Source organism: Panthera onca, chromosome Y, assembly GCF_046562875.1.
Source record: "Panthera onca isolate mPanOnc1 chromosome Y, mPanOnc1 haplotype 2, whole genome shotgun sequence".
Lineage (NCBI taxonomy): Eukaryota > Metazoa > Chordata > Mammalia > Carnivora > Felidae > Panthera > Panthera onca.
The window spans coordinates 27,639,414-27,655,778 of NC_138358.1; the positions used below are offsets into that span (position 1 = coordinate 27,639,414).

Consider the following 16,365-nt stretch of genomic DNA (forward strand, 5'->3'; position numbering starts at 1 on the left):
TGGAAACACCCATTAGACATCCCATGAACTGGGGACTCCATTCATTCATTGATTCATTCACATGTTCAGCAGATATTTAATGAACACCAACTATACCCATTAGTAAGTTAATGCAATCATAATTTAACAACAATAATAATATCGTAGTTGGAGTGCCTGGGTGGGTCAGTGGGTTGAGCATCTGACTCTTGATTTCTACTCGGGTCAGGATCCCAAAGCCATGAGATCAAGCCGTGCATCGCGCTCTGTGCTGAGTGTGGAGCCTGCTTAAGATTCTCTCTGTCCCTCTGGTCCTCTCCCTCACTTGTGTTCTCAATGAATGAATGAATGAGTGAATGAATGAATACCATTGTAGTCACTGCAATAAATCTGAGAATCTCAAAACATGGTTTGCTTTTTTGACCTCTGCACAATCCTTTTTCAGGCAATAGGGTTGTGGAATTCCTAAGGCTACACACATAATTCTCCACCTCATACAGTGTCCAGTACATTGCAGATGCTACATAGTGTGTGATGAATTGAGTGATTCCCCTAATGCTCAATAGTCTTGGGATTTTCTTTATAATGATTCTCTTTATGAATGTGTTAGAACTGTGCCATTCTAACATGATCTGTACCAAGAAGGTTTCGTTTAAAAAATGTTCATTTGAAGAAAGTTGTTTATCTAAGCAATCTGTATTAGTCATTGGGATCTACCATAATTTTCATGGAATGGATTTTGTCAGCATCCCATATAAAATGCAAGAGTCCGCCAGTTTTTCAACATCTGACCCATTTATTTTCTTAACTCTTTTTTTAATGTTTTATTTACTTATTTTTGAGAGAGAGTACGCAAGCAGGGCACAGAGGCAGAAAGAGAGAGAGAATCTAAAGCAGGCTGTCAGGACAGAGCCCCACACAGGGCTTGTACCCATAAACCCTGAGATCATGACCTGAGCCACAGATGGACGCTCAACCAACTGATCCACCCAGGCACCCCTGAGTCATTTTTTAAAAATGTTTACAGCAAACAAATGTAAGAAGCGGATTTTCTCCCTAAATATGCCTGTAAGATTGGAATCTTAAAAATAAACATCAGTTTCAAGTTTTTTCCAGCTAATTCTCAGAATGAAATATAAGTGTTCCCTGACTCTACAGTGATACTTGAAAGAGAGAAAACAATCTTAAAGTCTCTTATTTAAAGAAACCTCATTTTAACGTAGCACAGAGAACGCTTCTCGTACTGCCACAATGCTAAATCGATGACCTTGGGCAAGTCCTTTTCTTTGGAATGCCTCATTTTCCTAGAAAATAAGATGATCTCAGTGGTTGATTCCAGTACGATGAAACCACGCTTCATGCAGAAGGGGAATAAACCTAATGGACCCCGTGAAACAGTATTTATTTCAGGAACTAAAAGCAGCTGAGCGTGAAGACAATGTTCTTGCGTTCACATTTTATATCTGGACACACAGGGACCTGTCAATTCCAGAAATCTGGAAGCTAATGAAACAATACCTGTGTAGCATTGCTGATTCTTCCGTTTAATTAGTACATTAAAATATTCATTTGAGGAAGAGTTAACCTACTTTGTTTAATAGGTCATTCTTTCAACACAGGTGGTTGTTTTTGTTTTGTTTTTTGTATTTTCATTTTTAGCGACTGAGTTTATAGAGAGAGAGCATATTGGCAAGTAGCATCCGTTGGTTGAGTGCCTATATAATAAGGAATGTTACAATGAAGTAGATGTCAAGACTCTTTATTTCCATAACTTGCCCTGGAGTCAAATCATCCATCGATTTTTTAAATAAAATTATCCTTTATAAAAATAAATCTTAAATTCCCATCTCAAATATGGAAGTCTCTGTGTAGAAGACACATAAATTTCTTACAAGACTAATTTATCCACGCGTCAGGTTGCAATGCTCTCTATAACTGAGTGCATGCTTACCTACGACACAATTGCTGATGATGACCTCATCCATTCTGGAAGATCAGCCTCATGGCTTTTAAGGATACATCCATAAAGCTCTGGATTCATATACTAAGGCACATAGAAAGATAATGTATGGCGTTACCCCAAGGACAGGGCACAGTCCTTGAGATGTATTCTAATTGATTGACAAGAACTAAATATGCCAAAACTGATAACTATAGTTAGCAAGATTATCACTCCTAGTATTTAAAATAAGCTTATATACATATTTTCTCCATGAGAAATTCAGAAAAGTTTCTTCTGGTTGCAAGTCTGTTGACGTTTGAATTCAAATATCATTCTACATCTGTACATTGCTGTTATTCAGTAGGGATGTTAATTACCTGTTCTACATTTTTCCAAAAAAAAAGGTTCCTGTTGTATATTCCAAACTTCCTACTCATTCATTCTTGCCAGCTCCTGAATCCAACATGTACTACCATCTTCCTGCACAAATTAAGGCTTCATCAATGCATGGGGTTTTAGGAGTGTGTCCGTGTGCGCGCATGGTTTAACCTTGGGCGCACGTCCTGAATTTATAAACAGTTCTATGTTTAATCTTCCGTTGTTTCGAGTGGGTGATTTCTCTCAAGCCATTGAAGCACCGTTTCGTTTTTATCCTGAAATAAGGCAGGTAGACAGACTGAGCTACTTCCCCCTAATTTTCTCTCTGAACTTTTGAAAGATACTCACCCAACCTCCTCCCAACCAGAGTCACGTCCTGTGCATTATGCAACCCCTATTATTGTTTTTTTTAATTTTATTTTTTAATTTTTTAACGTTTATTTATTTTTGAGACAGAGAGAGACAGAGCATGAATGGGGGAGGGTCAGAGAGAGGGAGACACAGAATCTGAAACAGGCTCCGGGCTCTGAGCTGTCAGCACAGGGGCCTGATGCGGGGCTCGAACTCACGGACCGCGAGATCATGACCTGAGCCGAAGTCGGCGCTCAACCGACTGAGCCACCCAGGCGCCCCCCCCGATTATTGTTTTAAGTGAAGAGTGAGTGGGGCGCCCGGGTGGCTTGGTCGGTTGAGCATCCGACTTCGGCTCAGGTCGTGATCTCACGGTTCGTGAGTTCGAGTCCTGCATGGGGCTCTGTGCTGATGGCTCGGAGCCTGGAGCCTGCTTGGGATTCTGTGTCTCCCTCCCTCTCTGCCCCTCCCCTGTGTAGGCTCTGTCTCTCTCTGTTTTGAAAAATAAATAAAAACATTAAGTGAAGAGTGAGCATTCTGAATGAACTTATTAGCAAATGCACTTTAAGCAAAAGTACGTGGTATTCTGTAGGACAGCAGTGTGGCTAAACAAATAACCTATAATTCCAAATGCTTGGCATTCACTCTTGTGCATTTCTTAGGATGCTGTCCGTCCTTCCCCTAGTTAATGCTTACCCAACAAATTTGCCCTCAGATTTGATGCATCTTTCTGGGCACAGCCTTGCCAAGTCTGTTTAATATTCTCCTTCTCTTGTTTGCAGTATTTTATTTATTTGTTTGTATATACCTCGCTGCTTTAATATAACTTAGCACTAGGACAGTGGTTTCTCAGACTTTAGGTAAGAATGTTACAGAAAGTTAGTTGAAACACAGGTTCCTGCAAAATCACCTGAATCAAAAGGTCTGGGGTGGGGTCCATACATTTTAATTCCTAGTACATTTCTAGGTTTATTCGTTGACCAAACTGAAAACCCTCCTTGGATTAGCGTGGCACTATAACAGAATGAGGGTGGGTCACACATAACCTACTGAAAGTTGCATTCCTAGAGAATATTACTGTGGCAAGTATAAATATTATTCTTTTATTCAGCTACATGAATAGGGAGAGCTTGTTAAATATATGGACACAGAGTAGAAGTCAGCTTTAGTTGGCCAACTTGTTGTTTTTACTCACATTGTTATTTCCATATGTTTGGCTTATGATAGAGTGGAAGCCTTTACAATAAATTTAGGGACATGTTATTTTGTCATGACGTGTAGAAGGGGCAGTCAAGTACAAAAAAGACAATATGCTAAAAAAATACTGTGTCTTGATTCCATCACATCTTTTCTAAATAAGACTTTCAAGTTATTAAAACAAGAACAAGATGGAAACTTTATGACTTTGTTATTCCAGTTGTGATTCTGTAGGGCAAAGAAAGTCATTTCTGCATCTCCTTAGGCGTTCTTTTTCAAAAGTCATTTTCTTAACCTTTTTGGGAAGCTAAGAATTTTGATATGACATATATATAGACTTGGGGCATGACATTAAAAAAAAAAAAAAGAGGATATTCACCCATTTGGAAGGTTTCAAAGGCTATAAAATACAGGATGTATTTCCGTATTGTATTTTTGATAACCTAGAGTATCTGATTTTTTTTCATTAATATTAACTTTTCTCCACTACCAATATTTGGAGACACAGTTACTGAAATCTGCTCTTCAGGGATTTAAATAAGGAAAAATAACTGAACAGGGGCACCTGGGTGGCTCAGTCGGTGAAGCGAGCGACACTTGATTTCAGCTTAGGCCATGATATCACGGTTCATGGGTTCAAGCCCTGCATCAGGGTCTGTGCTGACAGCTCAGAGCCTGGAGCCTGCTTCGGATTCTGTGTCTCCCCCTCTCTCTGCCCCTCCCCTGCTCGCTCTCTCTCTCTCTCTCAAAAATAAATAAACATTTAAAAAAAGGAATAAATAAACTTTGAAGCAGTAATTGAGCATTCCTATAGTCCAACATCATACATGTCAAGTAAATAAACACCAGAAGTCACAATGTCCCAATTTGTGTGGTTTGGCACTTGGCCACGTCCATGCTTCCTGGATGTTCGGCTGTAGGAAGAAATTGACCCCCCAGTTCCAGGTATCTCCTGGATCGGCACACACACGACACAGACACAGGCACGCATGTACCACCTTTTGGCTCATCTACTGGTAACTGCCTGTGCTGAATTTATTTTCAGTCAAAGGAAAGTTTTGGTCAACTCTATGTTTGAAGTAAATTCCCTAAGCAGACACTGTGGGGAGCATGGGGTAGAGGAGGATGCACTCCTCACGGGTTTTGTGTACGTGGCTGGAGTATGTGGTGGTTCTCTGTTTCCTGTATGCATTTTCAGTATATTCAATTACTGATTTCTCAGGAAGCTGTCAGCGGCACATCAGTGTCTGTAAACCTCGATAATCAAATGACAATGGAAATTAGAACCTGATCATATTACAAAGGACCGTAGACGGAGGGGCTTAAACAATGGAAATATATTTTCTCACAGTCCAGCAGGCTGGGAGTCCGAGATCCAGGCATGGCCAAGGCTCGTTCCTCCTCAGGCCTCTCTCCTTGGCATGTGGGCACCATTTTCTCCCCGTGTCCTCACGTGGTCATCCCTCTGTGCATGTCTATGTCCTTCTGTCCTGTTCTCTTTTTAAATAATTTTAAATTTTAATTCCAGTGTAGTTAACATACAGTGTTATATTAGTTTCAAGTGTACAAGGTAGTGATTCTCATCTCCTCTTAGAAGGATAACAGTCCTGTTGGCTTAGTGACCTCGTTGTAAGTTAATCACCTCTGTGAAGACCCCCATCTCCAAATAGAGACCTGCTGTGAGGTCCTGGCGGCAAGGGCTTCCACACAGAATTTGTGCGGACCCAGTTCAGCCTATAATACTGTAAAATCTCAACAATTTCTGGAGTTAAAACAATGCAGGGAAAATTGGCCAAGGATCAAATCTTCAGTCCTCCATGTAATTAGAAGAAAAAGCTAAGGAACCACTTGCTACATATTGTGTTCAACATAAGAAGAGGGAAAGAGGAGGGGGGAGGACCTGCTAAGGGTGGAGGCAGAGAATAAGCTTGTCCGTGAGTGACCACCTCCACTAGGGATCGTCCCCAGGAGTGAATTCTCCATGGCTAAGCCTCTCCATGGCTGAGCCTCTCCATGGCTGAGCCTCTCCAGGAGTGAATGTCTCCAAGGGCGAGCCTCTCCGTGGGCGAGCTTCTCCATGGGTGAACATCTCCACGGATGAATGTCTCCATGAGTAAGCATCTCTACAAGGGAGCACCTCCACTAGGGAGCATCTCCATCAGTGAATGTCTCCATGGGCGAGCCTCTCCATGCCCATTCTTAATTCATAATAAGAATTTGGTATTGCACATATCTCTTTAAGCCCGAATGTACTGTATTTATTCTATTAAATCCTGGTTGAAGCTCATTTTATTTTCCTGAGGTGTGGACGGGATCTCTGAACTTTGGCCCGGCCATTGGAGTAAGTGGGGCATCCTGAGTGCTGATCTCTTAGATGGTGAACACCTGTGTATCATGGCTAGCGGATCCATGTGCTCTGCCTGTTACAATGGGAATGGCCATTCCCTAGAAGTTCCCGTGTCTACTGCTGTTTGAAACTTAATGGGATGGCACGCTCTAGATCTTGCGTACTGTGTTCACAGCTTCCCAACTGAGCTCACCATCTGATGGTTTGTCCAAGCGCTACACTGACACCATGACCCTCTGGGTTGACCATGTCTCAGCTGCTGCCCCATCTTGGATGACCGTGATGCCCCATCTGTAATGACTGTGATCCTACTGTAAGGAAATAGCAGCCCTTCTCCTCAGTTTCATGGGTAATGGTGCTGTGATGGTAGGCACTTCCCCTCAATTATGACTCGAGGCATTGTAGACTGTCTGTGTATAAATCTCAGTGAGGTGTGCACACTTCTGTCCTTGTGGTAGATAAGATGCTTCCTTGGGACGTTTTTCTTGACCATTATAGTAAAAATACCCATCGTCCCTTCCGCTGATGGTTTAGACCTTTTTCTCCCTCTCATTTAGACACCTCTGTGGCTTTTCTCTTTAAGCCTAATCTGAATTAAGCCTAATCTGTTTAAGCCATCTCTGATGGGATGTTGATCCTATGCCAGCCATGCTTTCCTGGGTAGTTGTATGTAAAGTGGATATTTAGGTGTTTTTAAAATTAAACACACAGGCTTAGGATACATGCATATGTGCACAGACACACAGGTACAGGATACATGTGTAATCAATTTATTTCATCATTCAGAAATCCTGTGACACCAAACAGGACCTGAATGGTGATGGACAGAGACGAGATGGGAAAGGCGAACATGTTTATGAATCGAGAAAATGATGTGAGGCAGAAAGAAGGAACATACGCTTCATGCTGTTGATCCTGATTCCATGGGGAAGACCGTGTTCCTGGTTCTGAGGGATGCAGCTACAGGTGCATAAAACAGGGGAGGAGGTTGAGTTGAGTGGACTGTATGAGCCTCAGGAAGGACAACATCAAGGGTTCGGAGGACGTTTAGTTGACCCAGTGCACCAATCCCACAGGGAACATCATACTCTCCATCCCCACGATATGGGGGGGACCCACTGGAATTTTTTCAGGGATGTGTGTGTGATGGGACTTTTCATAATCAGGACCCCTTCCAACACTTTCATGATTTCAGAATGAATGTTCATGGGGATGGCACATCAAACATGATTTTACAGGGTCTTTGATGGACTTACACTCTGGTCTTCTGATTGCAAAAGCTCTCTGGCCTCAGGACATTATATTCAGCATGAAAGCTAATATTTCTGTTTGACCTTTCTTTCGCCCCTTTCTTCCCAACAACAGTGACAAATGGCATGTGTTAGCCTAGAGCACAATCGTAATTTGAGGCTCGTATTACTTTAAAGGTTTAACAATCACACTTTAAGGAAATCACGTTCTGCCAGAAAATGCACATTGAACGCTTGTGTCATTGGCGTGGTAGGAGGGCCTCTGAGGTGGCTGTTGCAATTACGCAAAATTAAACACGGGAGGAGCGGGAAGAGTGGACATGGAGTGGTGACGCATTCGGACAGCCCTCAAGTCAGAACTGACTGGAAAACTCATTTTTCCTGTCATCCCCACCAGCATCTGGCTTTCCTGCTTCTCTCTGAATGGCTGTCACTGGCATGATTCTTGTGAAATAATGCTTTATCCCCCAAACTGCTTTTTAGCATTAATCACCTCAACTGGTTTGCAATCTTGGGGTAAAAAAAGTAACCTCATGTAACATAAAAAAGCTCTCTAGTGACATAATTACCGAGTTGACATAGCAGCACTGATAACACGTCATTCTTACTTACAGTGTTCAGGACGGGTTGGTGCCCCTCTCATTTTTAGGACACTTCTCTGGGGAAAGACAAATACAAAAGGTGAATAAAGGAGCAACCCATCATGGCCATTTCCCAATATTTGTAAGGATTTCTTCTTTTAAATAATGGATTTTATGAAAGATAATTCATGGAAGAGAAAATGTAAAACGAATCAGTTTTTTTTTCCAGATAGCATATTTACAGATCAGGTGAGAGATATGTTCAGGAAAAAAAAATATATATATATATAGTCACATTACCAGTTTTGCTCATATCTATAAGATTTTCTTCGGGAATATTGTTTTCTCTCATCAACTCCCTGAACTTTGCAAAGTCGTTGTCATCAGGATGAAGTCTTCTGCCTGAAAATCACCGTGCATAAAGCAGAAATTGCCCATTAGAACCTGTAAGAATTTTTGCATGCAGAACGAGGAGAATGAATGGGGAAATCAAGTCTTTAACTCAGTCTCCAACAGTTGCCACTGACTTTGTCCCAGTGTCAGCTGCCTGACCTAAGTGGGTAGGAGCCGTTCACTGCTTTCCCCCTGTGTATCCCATGCAGTGCCCAGCATCAGCAGCGGGACTCCAGGAAAACAGCAGGAAATCCATGAATTGGGGGCCTAATCCATCAAGAATATCCAGCCTACCCCATCTCTGCCTACACCTCAGACTCTGGCTCTGACATGCACCCCTGGTCTGGGCCCAAAGAAAATGCAAGCACGGTTCTCACCTTCCCAGCCATAGCCCTGTCACAGGGTGATGGGAGACAGCTTCCTTTTTTATGAAAACCAGAGTTTTCAAATGCCTTTTTCCAACTTGAAACCTAGTATCTCAGAGCTGAAACACCCCTCTCAAGCCCCTGGGGGTGGAAATCGTTGATGTTCACAACAGTGCATTGAAAGGATTAAACAGGAGGAAGGTTTTTTGTTGTTTTGAAGTTTCTGCTCTGAGGCTGAAGAGTCTATTTGAAAAATTGTCATAAAATGAAGGAATTGGGGTCAACCCGAAGATAGCCGTGGCTTGAAATGAGTTGACTTGTTAGCAGATAATTTCTAATCAAACTAATTTTTTTTTGCACAAATGGGAATTATTCTTAAATGTCTTACGATCTGGTACCTCCAACCTCTACTGATGTTCACACTGAGAATGCTGACAGTGGAAATATTACACGGCCATGACCATCGTCAGGAAGATATACGTACCAAGCAATACAAACGCTTGTGCGGTGTTTCTTCTGGTGTTCATGTTGATTATGATAGAATGTGAATTGGCAGAAAAAATATTTAAAATATTCTGATTCGTATCTGTGAGTGAGACAAAAAATATATATGTAAAATGTATATAAACTGTAGCCTTGCCTTAGTGAATGTATTGGAGATTGGCTCTACCATGGCCTATTAGCATATTGGTAAAAACATTCTCATATTGGTCCCTCCGATGACGCAGCAAATGGTAACATTGCTTATGACACGGAGACAAGGCCCGTAAGGAACTTTTCCTTATCGCCCCATTCTTCCAAAATTAAACATTTCACCCCTTCCAGTCTTACTAAAGTGTTTTCTGAAACACGTGTTCCAGTGGAGGCAACTTTTTTTGAACAACACGACTTGTTATATGGCATATTATCAATACAAGTTTAAAATCTCTTTCTATTTGCCTTATCCCGGCATTGGAGATGATTTCTCTTTAAGACCAAAATTCAGTTGCCCTTTAAAACCCTGCATGACTGTGTGCTGAGTGCCTATCCTACACTGGGCGATCTTCTGAGCCATTTGCGTCCGCCCCCTTAATCTAGGTGTATTACCCAACAAATTTCTGGCTGCCACGAACATGTGCATTTTTATTAATACGGTTTTACTTGTGAGGATACACACGTTCAGATCCCGCCTGCAGGGGCACCTTCCACTCTGGCTCTGCCCATCTACCCTGGCACATATACAAGAAAACGAATAAGCATTGACCAACCTAGCGTCATCACCAAACCTTCTAATATCCGTTCTCTCTTCTGCTCTCAACGTACACAATGCCTTATTGGAACCACTCATGAGGATTTTATTTGAAACTATGCCACTTTGTGTTTCCCATTCAAATAGCCTTAGTCAGCCCCAGCCAGAGACCAAGTGGCAGCTGAAACAACTTCAGAGTCAAAGTGGCATGGACCTAAATCTTGCACAGGCCTGCTCTTAGGTCCATGAGTCTTAGGTTACTTTGGAACAATTTAAATAAGAGTTTATACATCTCTTCAGATTCTTAGTAACCAAATGTTTTAATGATAATGTTATAAAGAAGGGCTTTGTAGGGATGCTTGGATGGCTCATTCAATTGAGCATCTAACTTCTGCTCAGGTCATGATCTCACAGCTCATGAGTTCAAGCCCCACGTCAGGCTCTGTGTTGACAGCTCAGAGCCTGGAGCCTGCTTCGAATTTTGTGTCTCCCTCTCTCTGTGTCCCTCCCCTGCTCGTGCTCAGCGCTCTCTCGCTCTCTCTCTCTCTCCCTCTCTCAGATAAATAAACATTAAAAAATTTTTTTAAGTGAAGGGCTTTGCAGAAAATCTCACTAAATAAGTTTATAGAGATAGTGCAGGTTATGGAAGCAATGAAGTTAAATCTGTCTTCTGAGCCTCTGGGATGGTTTCAAGGCCACTGCTGGTATTCTGCTTGTCAGTGTGACACCTCACTTTCTCCAGAACAGAGCTGGGTAGGTTACAATTCCTAGTTCCCAAAGAGCTGTTAGAGTAAGTGCAGCTCATTCTCCCTTCTCAAGTTGTCCAAATCTAAGTTAGAAGGGGTTACCAAAAGGGAGAACATTAAAAAAAAGATGATAGAGGACGTTGATGGCTCAGGCAAAGGAAAAAATAATGTAAAGCTAAAAAGAGTGAAAACATAACTTAAAAGATCTACTGGGAACATAAGTTACTGAGGAATATGCGTAGGGTCGAATGCCAGGCCTATAATTCACTTTGTTTGCATATATTTTACTTTTTGCCAAGTCGTTGTGCTGTTTCTTATCTTAGATGAGGGCTGTAACCACAGACTTACACATCACAATTTTAATCAGATATTTAGACATTAGGCCATTTAAAATTTGGAGTGTTGTTTAGGGTAATTAGGAAGAGTTTAGAATCTAAGTGTTAGCCGACATCCCCATTGCTTTTAACAGAAGCTGAGGTTACGAACAAATGTGCCTGGCGATTAAAATCACTCCGATTTCCTTGGATTGTAGGTTAATCTCCCAAGAATGGAATGCAGTAAGATGTTTTAAGATGATGTTTAAAAAAGTATTCTCTTAAAGCAAAATGAGATTGATATGTAAACTGAGGATAGACCTATTATATTTAGTTCCTAAGGCCATTTAAATTATCTTGAAACATTCTCATATACTCAAGAACTTTATGAAATAAACATCCTGAGCACTTATCAATGATTTAATAATACTCAAAATTGGAAGGGGCCACCGATGTCCTATGACTTAACTGTGCACGACAAGGTAAAGTGCTTGGATAGATAATTTAGGGGAGTGTGCCTGGTCACATTTCCAATGATTAGTTGAACTAGAATTCAGGCAGACTAGAGTTCCAGAAAGAAGTGGAGACTAAGATTTTGACCTTAATATCTCAGTAAAATACTTGTACTTACAACCAATATTGATAAACTTGTCACGCCCAATGGTTCCCACGGCAGACTTTTCTGTGCACAGTCCGTTCGTCCTTAAAAACAAAATGTCTTCGAGTGAGTCGATGAAAACAAACTTTGAACCACAATTAACATTCTCTTTGTCTCAACTGCACAAGAATCTGAATGAGGCATCATTTCAGTGCCTGTAAACAACGTGCCATTTGAAAGAGAAGAAATAGGTTTTCCACCATCAAAGGTCACCTGCCAAAAATGTCTTTGTCCACACGTGGAATCAGGTAGTTCTAAAGAGTGACTGTAAAACAAGTCATATTTAAAGGCACTTAAACATGAAGAAATCTGAATTATTAGAAAAGAAGGCAAACAGAACATTCCCTTGCCTTAAAGATTTTCTGGAAAAAGAGAAGAAGAGCCGTCAAGACGGTCCTTGGCGGTTCTCACAATGTGGGCAAAGATTTCTTACATAATATAATAGACAAAAAGCACCCCCCAGAAAAGGGGGAAAAATGATGGGCTCAATTTAATCAGAGCCATAACCTTGTATAAAAACACTACTCAGAAAATTAGACATCAAGTCACATATGTGTGCACCCGCACATACATACATACACACACGAGCAAATGCATAAATACACATGATGCGTGGATGTGCTGGATGGAAACTACATGTGTATTAGAAACAATTATATACGTGTCACATGTATAACGTGAGAGTGTGCATTCCTGTGTGTGTATATGATAAAAAATGCATATTTGGAAACACAGGAAGAATGAATACGGCAGAAATCGTAAAAGAGGAAGTAAACCAACTAAAATGGGGCAAAAGGTTGAACAGACCCGACATGCAAGAGGGGTGTAGGAAACCGTGCTCAGGTCGATGACTCATCAGAGACATGCAGGTTAAAACCACAGTGAGCTGGTACCTCACCTTCACGGGCTGCATAAAATCAAAAGATGTCAATACCGAGGTTTAGGAAGAATGTGCTGCCGCTAAATATCTGATACGTTACTGGCAAGAATGCAAAAGGCACCGTCACTTCGAAAACAGCTTGACCCTTTCTGTGGTGAAATATGCTCGTGTGCCATGATGCAGCCCTTCTGGGCTACGGGAGAAGAGTCGCAAATAAATATGTGTCGGCACAGACATTAGTGCAGAGCAGCTCGTATGCAAGGTGTTGAAGACAACCACAAAGTGGACACGTTACCCAGGAAGTGGGAAACGCACATATTGGTACATACACGAGGAACTTTGATTGGCAGTGACGCGAGGGATGGAAATGTGTGAATCTTGAGGGTGCAGGGGAGGTACACATAGGTCCAAGTTCCCTGAACTATGCCTTCACATGGATACCTACCGCTCCACGTCCCTCGCGTTTCAGTAAACCTGATTGCGGGGTGGGCGTCCAAAGGGAAAGTCTACCAAACACAGAAGGACTCAGAAATTTGAAAAATGAGAGAAAAAGACCCTAAGGTGCTCTTTAAAAAGTTAATGAAAACCGACAGGTGTATCTATTGGAATAGGATGTGTGTGTAATCTGATAACATGTGTACAATCGATTATATATTATACAGAACATATAACCAGCTATATATTTTATATACAATCAATTATGTAATTATATAACATTGCATATCTATTACATATATGTATGTATGTAATTACCTAATTATATACTGTTACAAGTATATTACATACAACGTATGCATATATGCAATGTTATATAATTATTGTATATAACATATAATCAACTATGTATTTTATATACAGTTATATAATCAATTATATAATTATATAAGATTACATATCTATTACATATATGTATCTATAGAATCACACAATTATATAATGTTACATGTATATTACATATAATGTATGTATATATGCAATGTTATATGATTATTGTATCTAACATATAACCAATTACATATTTTATATACAATCAATTATATAATTAATTATATAATTGTATTACATTACATCTCTATTACATCTATATACATAATTACATAATTATATAACATCACGTGTATACTACATATAAAGTATGTATATATGCAATGTTATATAATTATTGTGTATAATATACTGCAGTTTTATCCATTACTGACTTCGTAGAGCCTTCGAGTGTTATTTATGGAATGCTCACTATATTGCAGGCATATACATATATTATTATTATATATTATTCCATATTATAATTGTATAAGATTTCATATTATATAACATGTTATATAATTTAATACACAATTATATTTATATATTTATAAACCACTCTCTCCAAACATAACCCTTTCTTTTCCTTCATGTCAGTCTCTTTTTATTTCTCATTCTTCAAAGTATGTGCCTGTGTTTATGTGTGTGTGAGCAGTGGAGACTGAAAGATTCTTGCATTCGACCTATAGCTTTAGAAATTAGGTCTTCAGAAACAGACTTCATTCGGTTACTTATAATCCCCTGTCACCACCCCTTGCAAGTTTTCTCATTTCTTTATACTGAGAACTTTCTGAACTATCATAAGCTATCATCAGTTCCCCCAAGCAGCTCCATCCAAACTCAGAAAGATAGAAATTAGCATGATACTTCCCACCTGCAGTGTAAATAGATGTTTTAATCTTACAGGCCATGGATCTGTTTGCATGATTTGGTGCTTTCAGATGCCCTATATTCCTGTGATTTCAGGGATACCTCCTGCTTCATTTTGTTATCCTAGGAGTCGTCTACTGGAAGTCAAATGTTGGCGTGGAAATCATTGTTAGTTCCAGGTGAATTCATCAGCATGTGTGATTGCTGGTGTTTTCGATTTGGCAATACGCTTCAACTATGCGATCATTTGTCATTTTCTGGTGCCCTCTTTCCACCGCATCTTTCCTCTTAGTAAAGAATTTCATGCATGATATTATTACTCTATAGATCTGTATCTGGCTCTGGTTTGAACAATGGAACTAAAAAAGTGTCTTCATCGTCTGTTACTCTTGAGTTCTTAATAAAATGCCTGCAGAAAAGTGAGCATCTTATAAATAATATTTGAAGCAGCAAAGGCTTTGGTGAATTTAATAATGAGTAAACATTGCTACTTGGGAGTTCTTCAGGGTAGAGAATGATTGAGGCCAGTGTCGGGAACCCTATGGTCACAGGAGGTCCCTGAGAATCATCTCATTAAAGCAAGAAGGGTGTACTGAATTTCTTAAGAACTCAGAGTCTCACTTTTCAACATCACCGAGGTATTTCACTGCAAACATGCAACTCAGATGCCCTCTCAGGGTCATCAGATCAGGCCTTTTCATTCTGTGCTATTCTTACATGACAGAAAACTTGAAGACGACTGTGCCATTTGTTATGTCCACATCAGCTTTGCGCATATAACCGGGGAATGGGTCGTTGCTTATCTTGTCAGAGTTGGTGGCTGCGACCAAAAGCGTGTTCCATTCTCCTGAAAGCTAAAAGCAAAGTTTCCATCAGAAACGTTGGTCCAATTCTTTTGATGGCCTCCAACATCATCCAGCATGGGTTTCCCTCCTCTTTTGCATCAGCAGTGAGCTATCTAACTTTAAGGAACAAAAGCAAGATTTATAAAATACTGAGAAACCCAAGTCTGCAGCAGAACTAAAAATTCACACAGTCCTGAAATAGCACACTCGTTCTTATCAAATGCAAGAGCTCAAACCCAACAGCTCTTTGGCTGACGCACCTTCTCTTTTATAAGTACGGGGGAAGCAGCCAGTTAATAGACCAGAGCAGACATGTACAAAAGAAATGTGTAAGGAGGTGATGAACAGAAGGATTCCGAGTTTCCAGGTGCACGGCTAGGCTTAGATGCACATAAATTTGGATATACGTAGAAAACCCCCCAAAAGACACACACACACACACACACACACACACAGAGACACACACATGAAGATGTCCACGTCAGGTCAGCCTTTTTCTGGTACCTCTGCAAGGTTGTCTTGTAAAGGTGGGCGGCTGTCCGGTAAAGGTAGGCGGCCATCCGGTAGAGGTAGGCGGCCGTCTGGTAGAGGTTGGCGGCCGTCCGATAATGGTAGGCGGCCGTCCGGTAAACGTAGGTGGCCGTCTGGTAATGGTAGGTGGCCGTCCGGTAAAGGTAGGCGGCCGTCCGGTAAAGGTAGGCGGCCGCCACAAACCAGAACGACTCCAAGAAGTAAGAGTAGAATCTTCATCTTTCTGACACCTCTTGGTTTCTCCTCTGGAGGAAGCTCAGAATCAATTACCTGCTGGTGAGAATCTTGACCTCTTTATATAGTAAACATCTGTGAATGTGGCAATGTTTATCTACTTGTCATTTTTCACAAGAAACCATTGTACAATGCTGAAAGTAAACATCCTGTTGGCAGCAATGTATCCCAAACATCTCTCAGACCTCAGGCATGTTAGTCATTTCCTCCATCAACCCCTCCAAAGGACATTCAGAAGGTAGGCTTGCCTACAGGGTATTTTGGATCAAGCCTGCATATCTCATGTCACACTGAGACTCATTCACTCATTCTTGGAGGGGGGGAGTGCGGGGAACAAACCTGTCCTTCCCTTTCTCTCAGATGAGTTTCAAGGAAATCACCTTCTTTCCCCAGCAAACTGTACCCTTTTCCTTGTTGAGAGACAGAAAGATTTATGTGTGGGCATTGAGTTATGCCCACTCATAAATATAAA

The 16,365-nt window shown here is 40.9% G+C and overlaps 1 protein-coding gene across 2 annotated transcripts; it reads right to left on the bottom strand.

Moving 5' to 3' along the window:
* Positions 1-6,948: 6,948 nt before the first annotated feature.
* Positions 6,949-15,944, bottom strand: LOC145714940 (odorant-binding protein-like). 2 transcript variants are annotated; one of them, XM_081794484.1, is made up of 7 exons: positions 15,633-15,944; positions 15,001-15,137; positions 11,703-11,773; positions 9,268-9,369; positions 8,326-8,427; positions 8,057-8,102; positions 6,949-7,154 (listed from the first exon to the last, which is right to left on the bottom strand). In XM_081794484.1, exons 1-6 carry the CDS (start codon positions 15,876-15,878, stop codon positions 8,062-8,064), a joined length of 699 nt encoding a protein of 232 aa, XP_081650610.1. In that variant the 5' UTR covers positions 15,879-15,944; the 3' UTR covers positions 6,949-7,154; positions 8,057-8,061. The 2 variants fall into 2 exon arrangements, with proteins under 2 accessions (XP_081650610.1, XP_081650611.1); XM_081794485.1 differs by having other exon boundaries at positions 8,057-8,097; positions 8,321-8,427.
* Positions 15,945-16,365: the final 421 nt, after the last annotated feature.

Bases quoted from the DNA above. Each gene is read 5' to 3' on its own strand.
- LOC145714940 (XM_081794484.1), bottom strand. From the start codon at position 15,878: ATGAAGATTCTACTCTTACTTCTTGGAGTCGTTCTGGTTTGTGGCGGC. The intron at 9,370-11,702 runs GTAAGTACAAGT...TCTCACTCACAG, and splicing joins CAAGTTTATCAATATTGGTT to ATACGAATCAGAATATTTTA. The intron at 8,103-8,325 runs GTAATGTGACTA...GTCTTTCCCCAG, and splicing joins TATAGATATGAGCAAAACTG to AGAAGTGTCCTAAAAATGAG.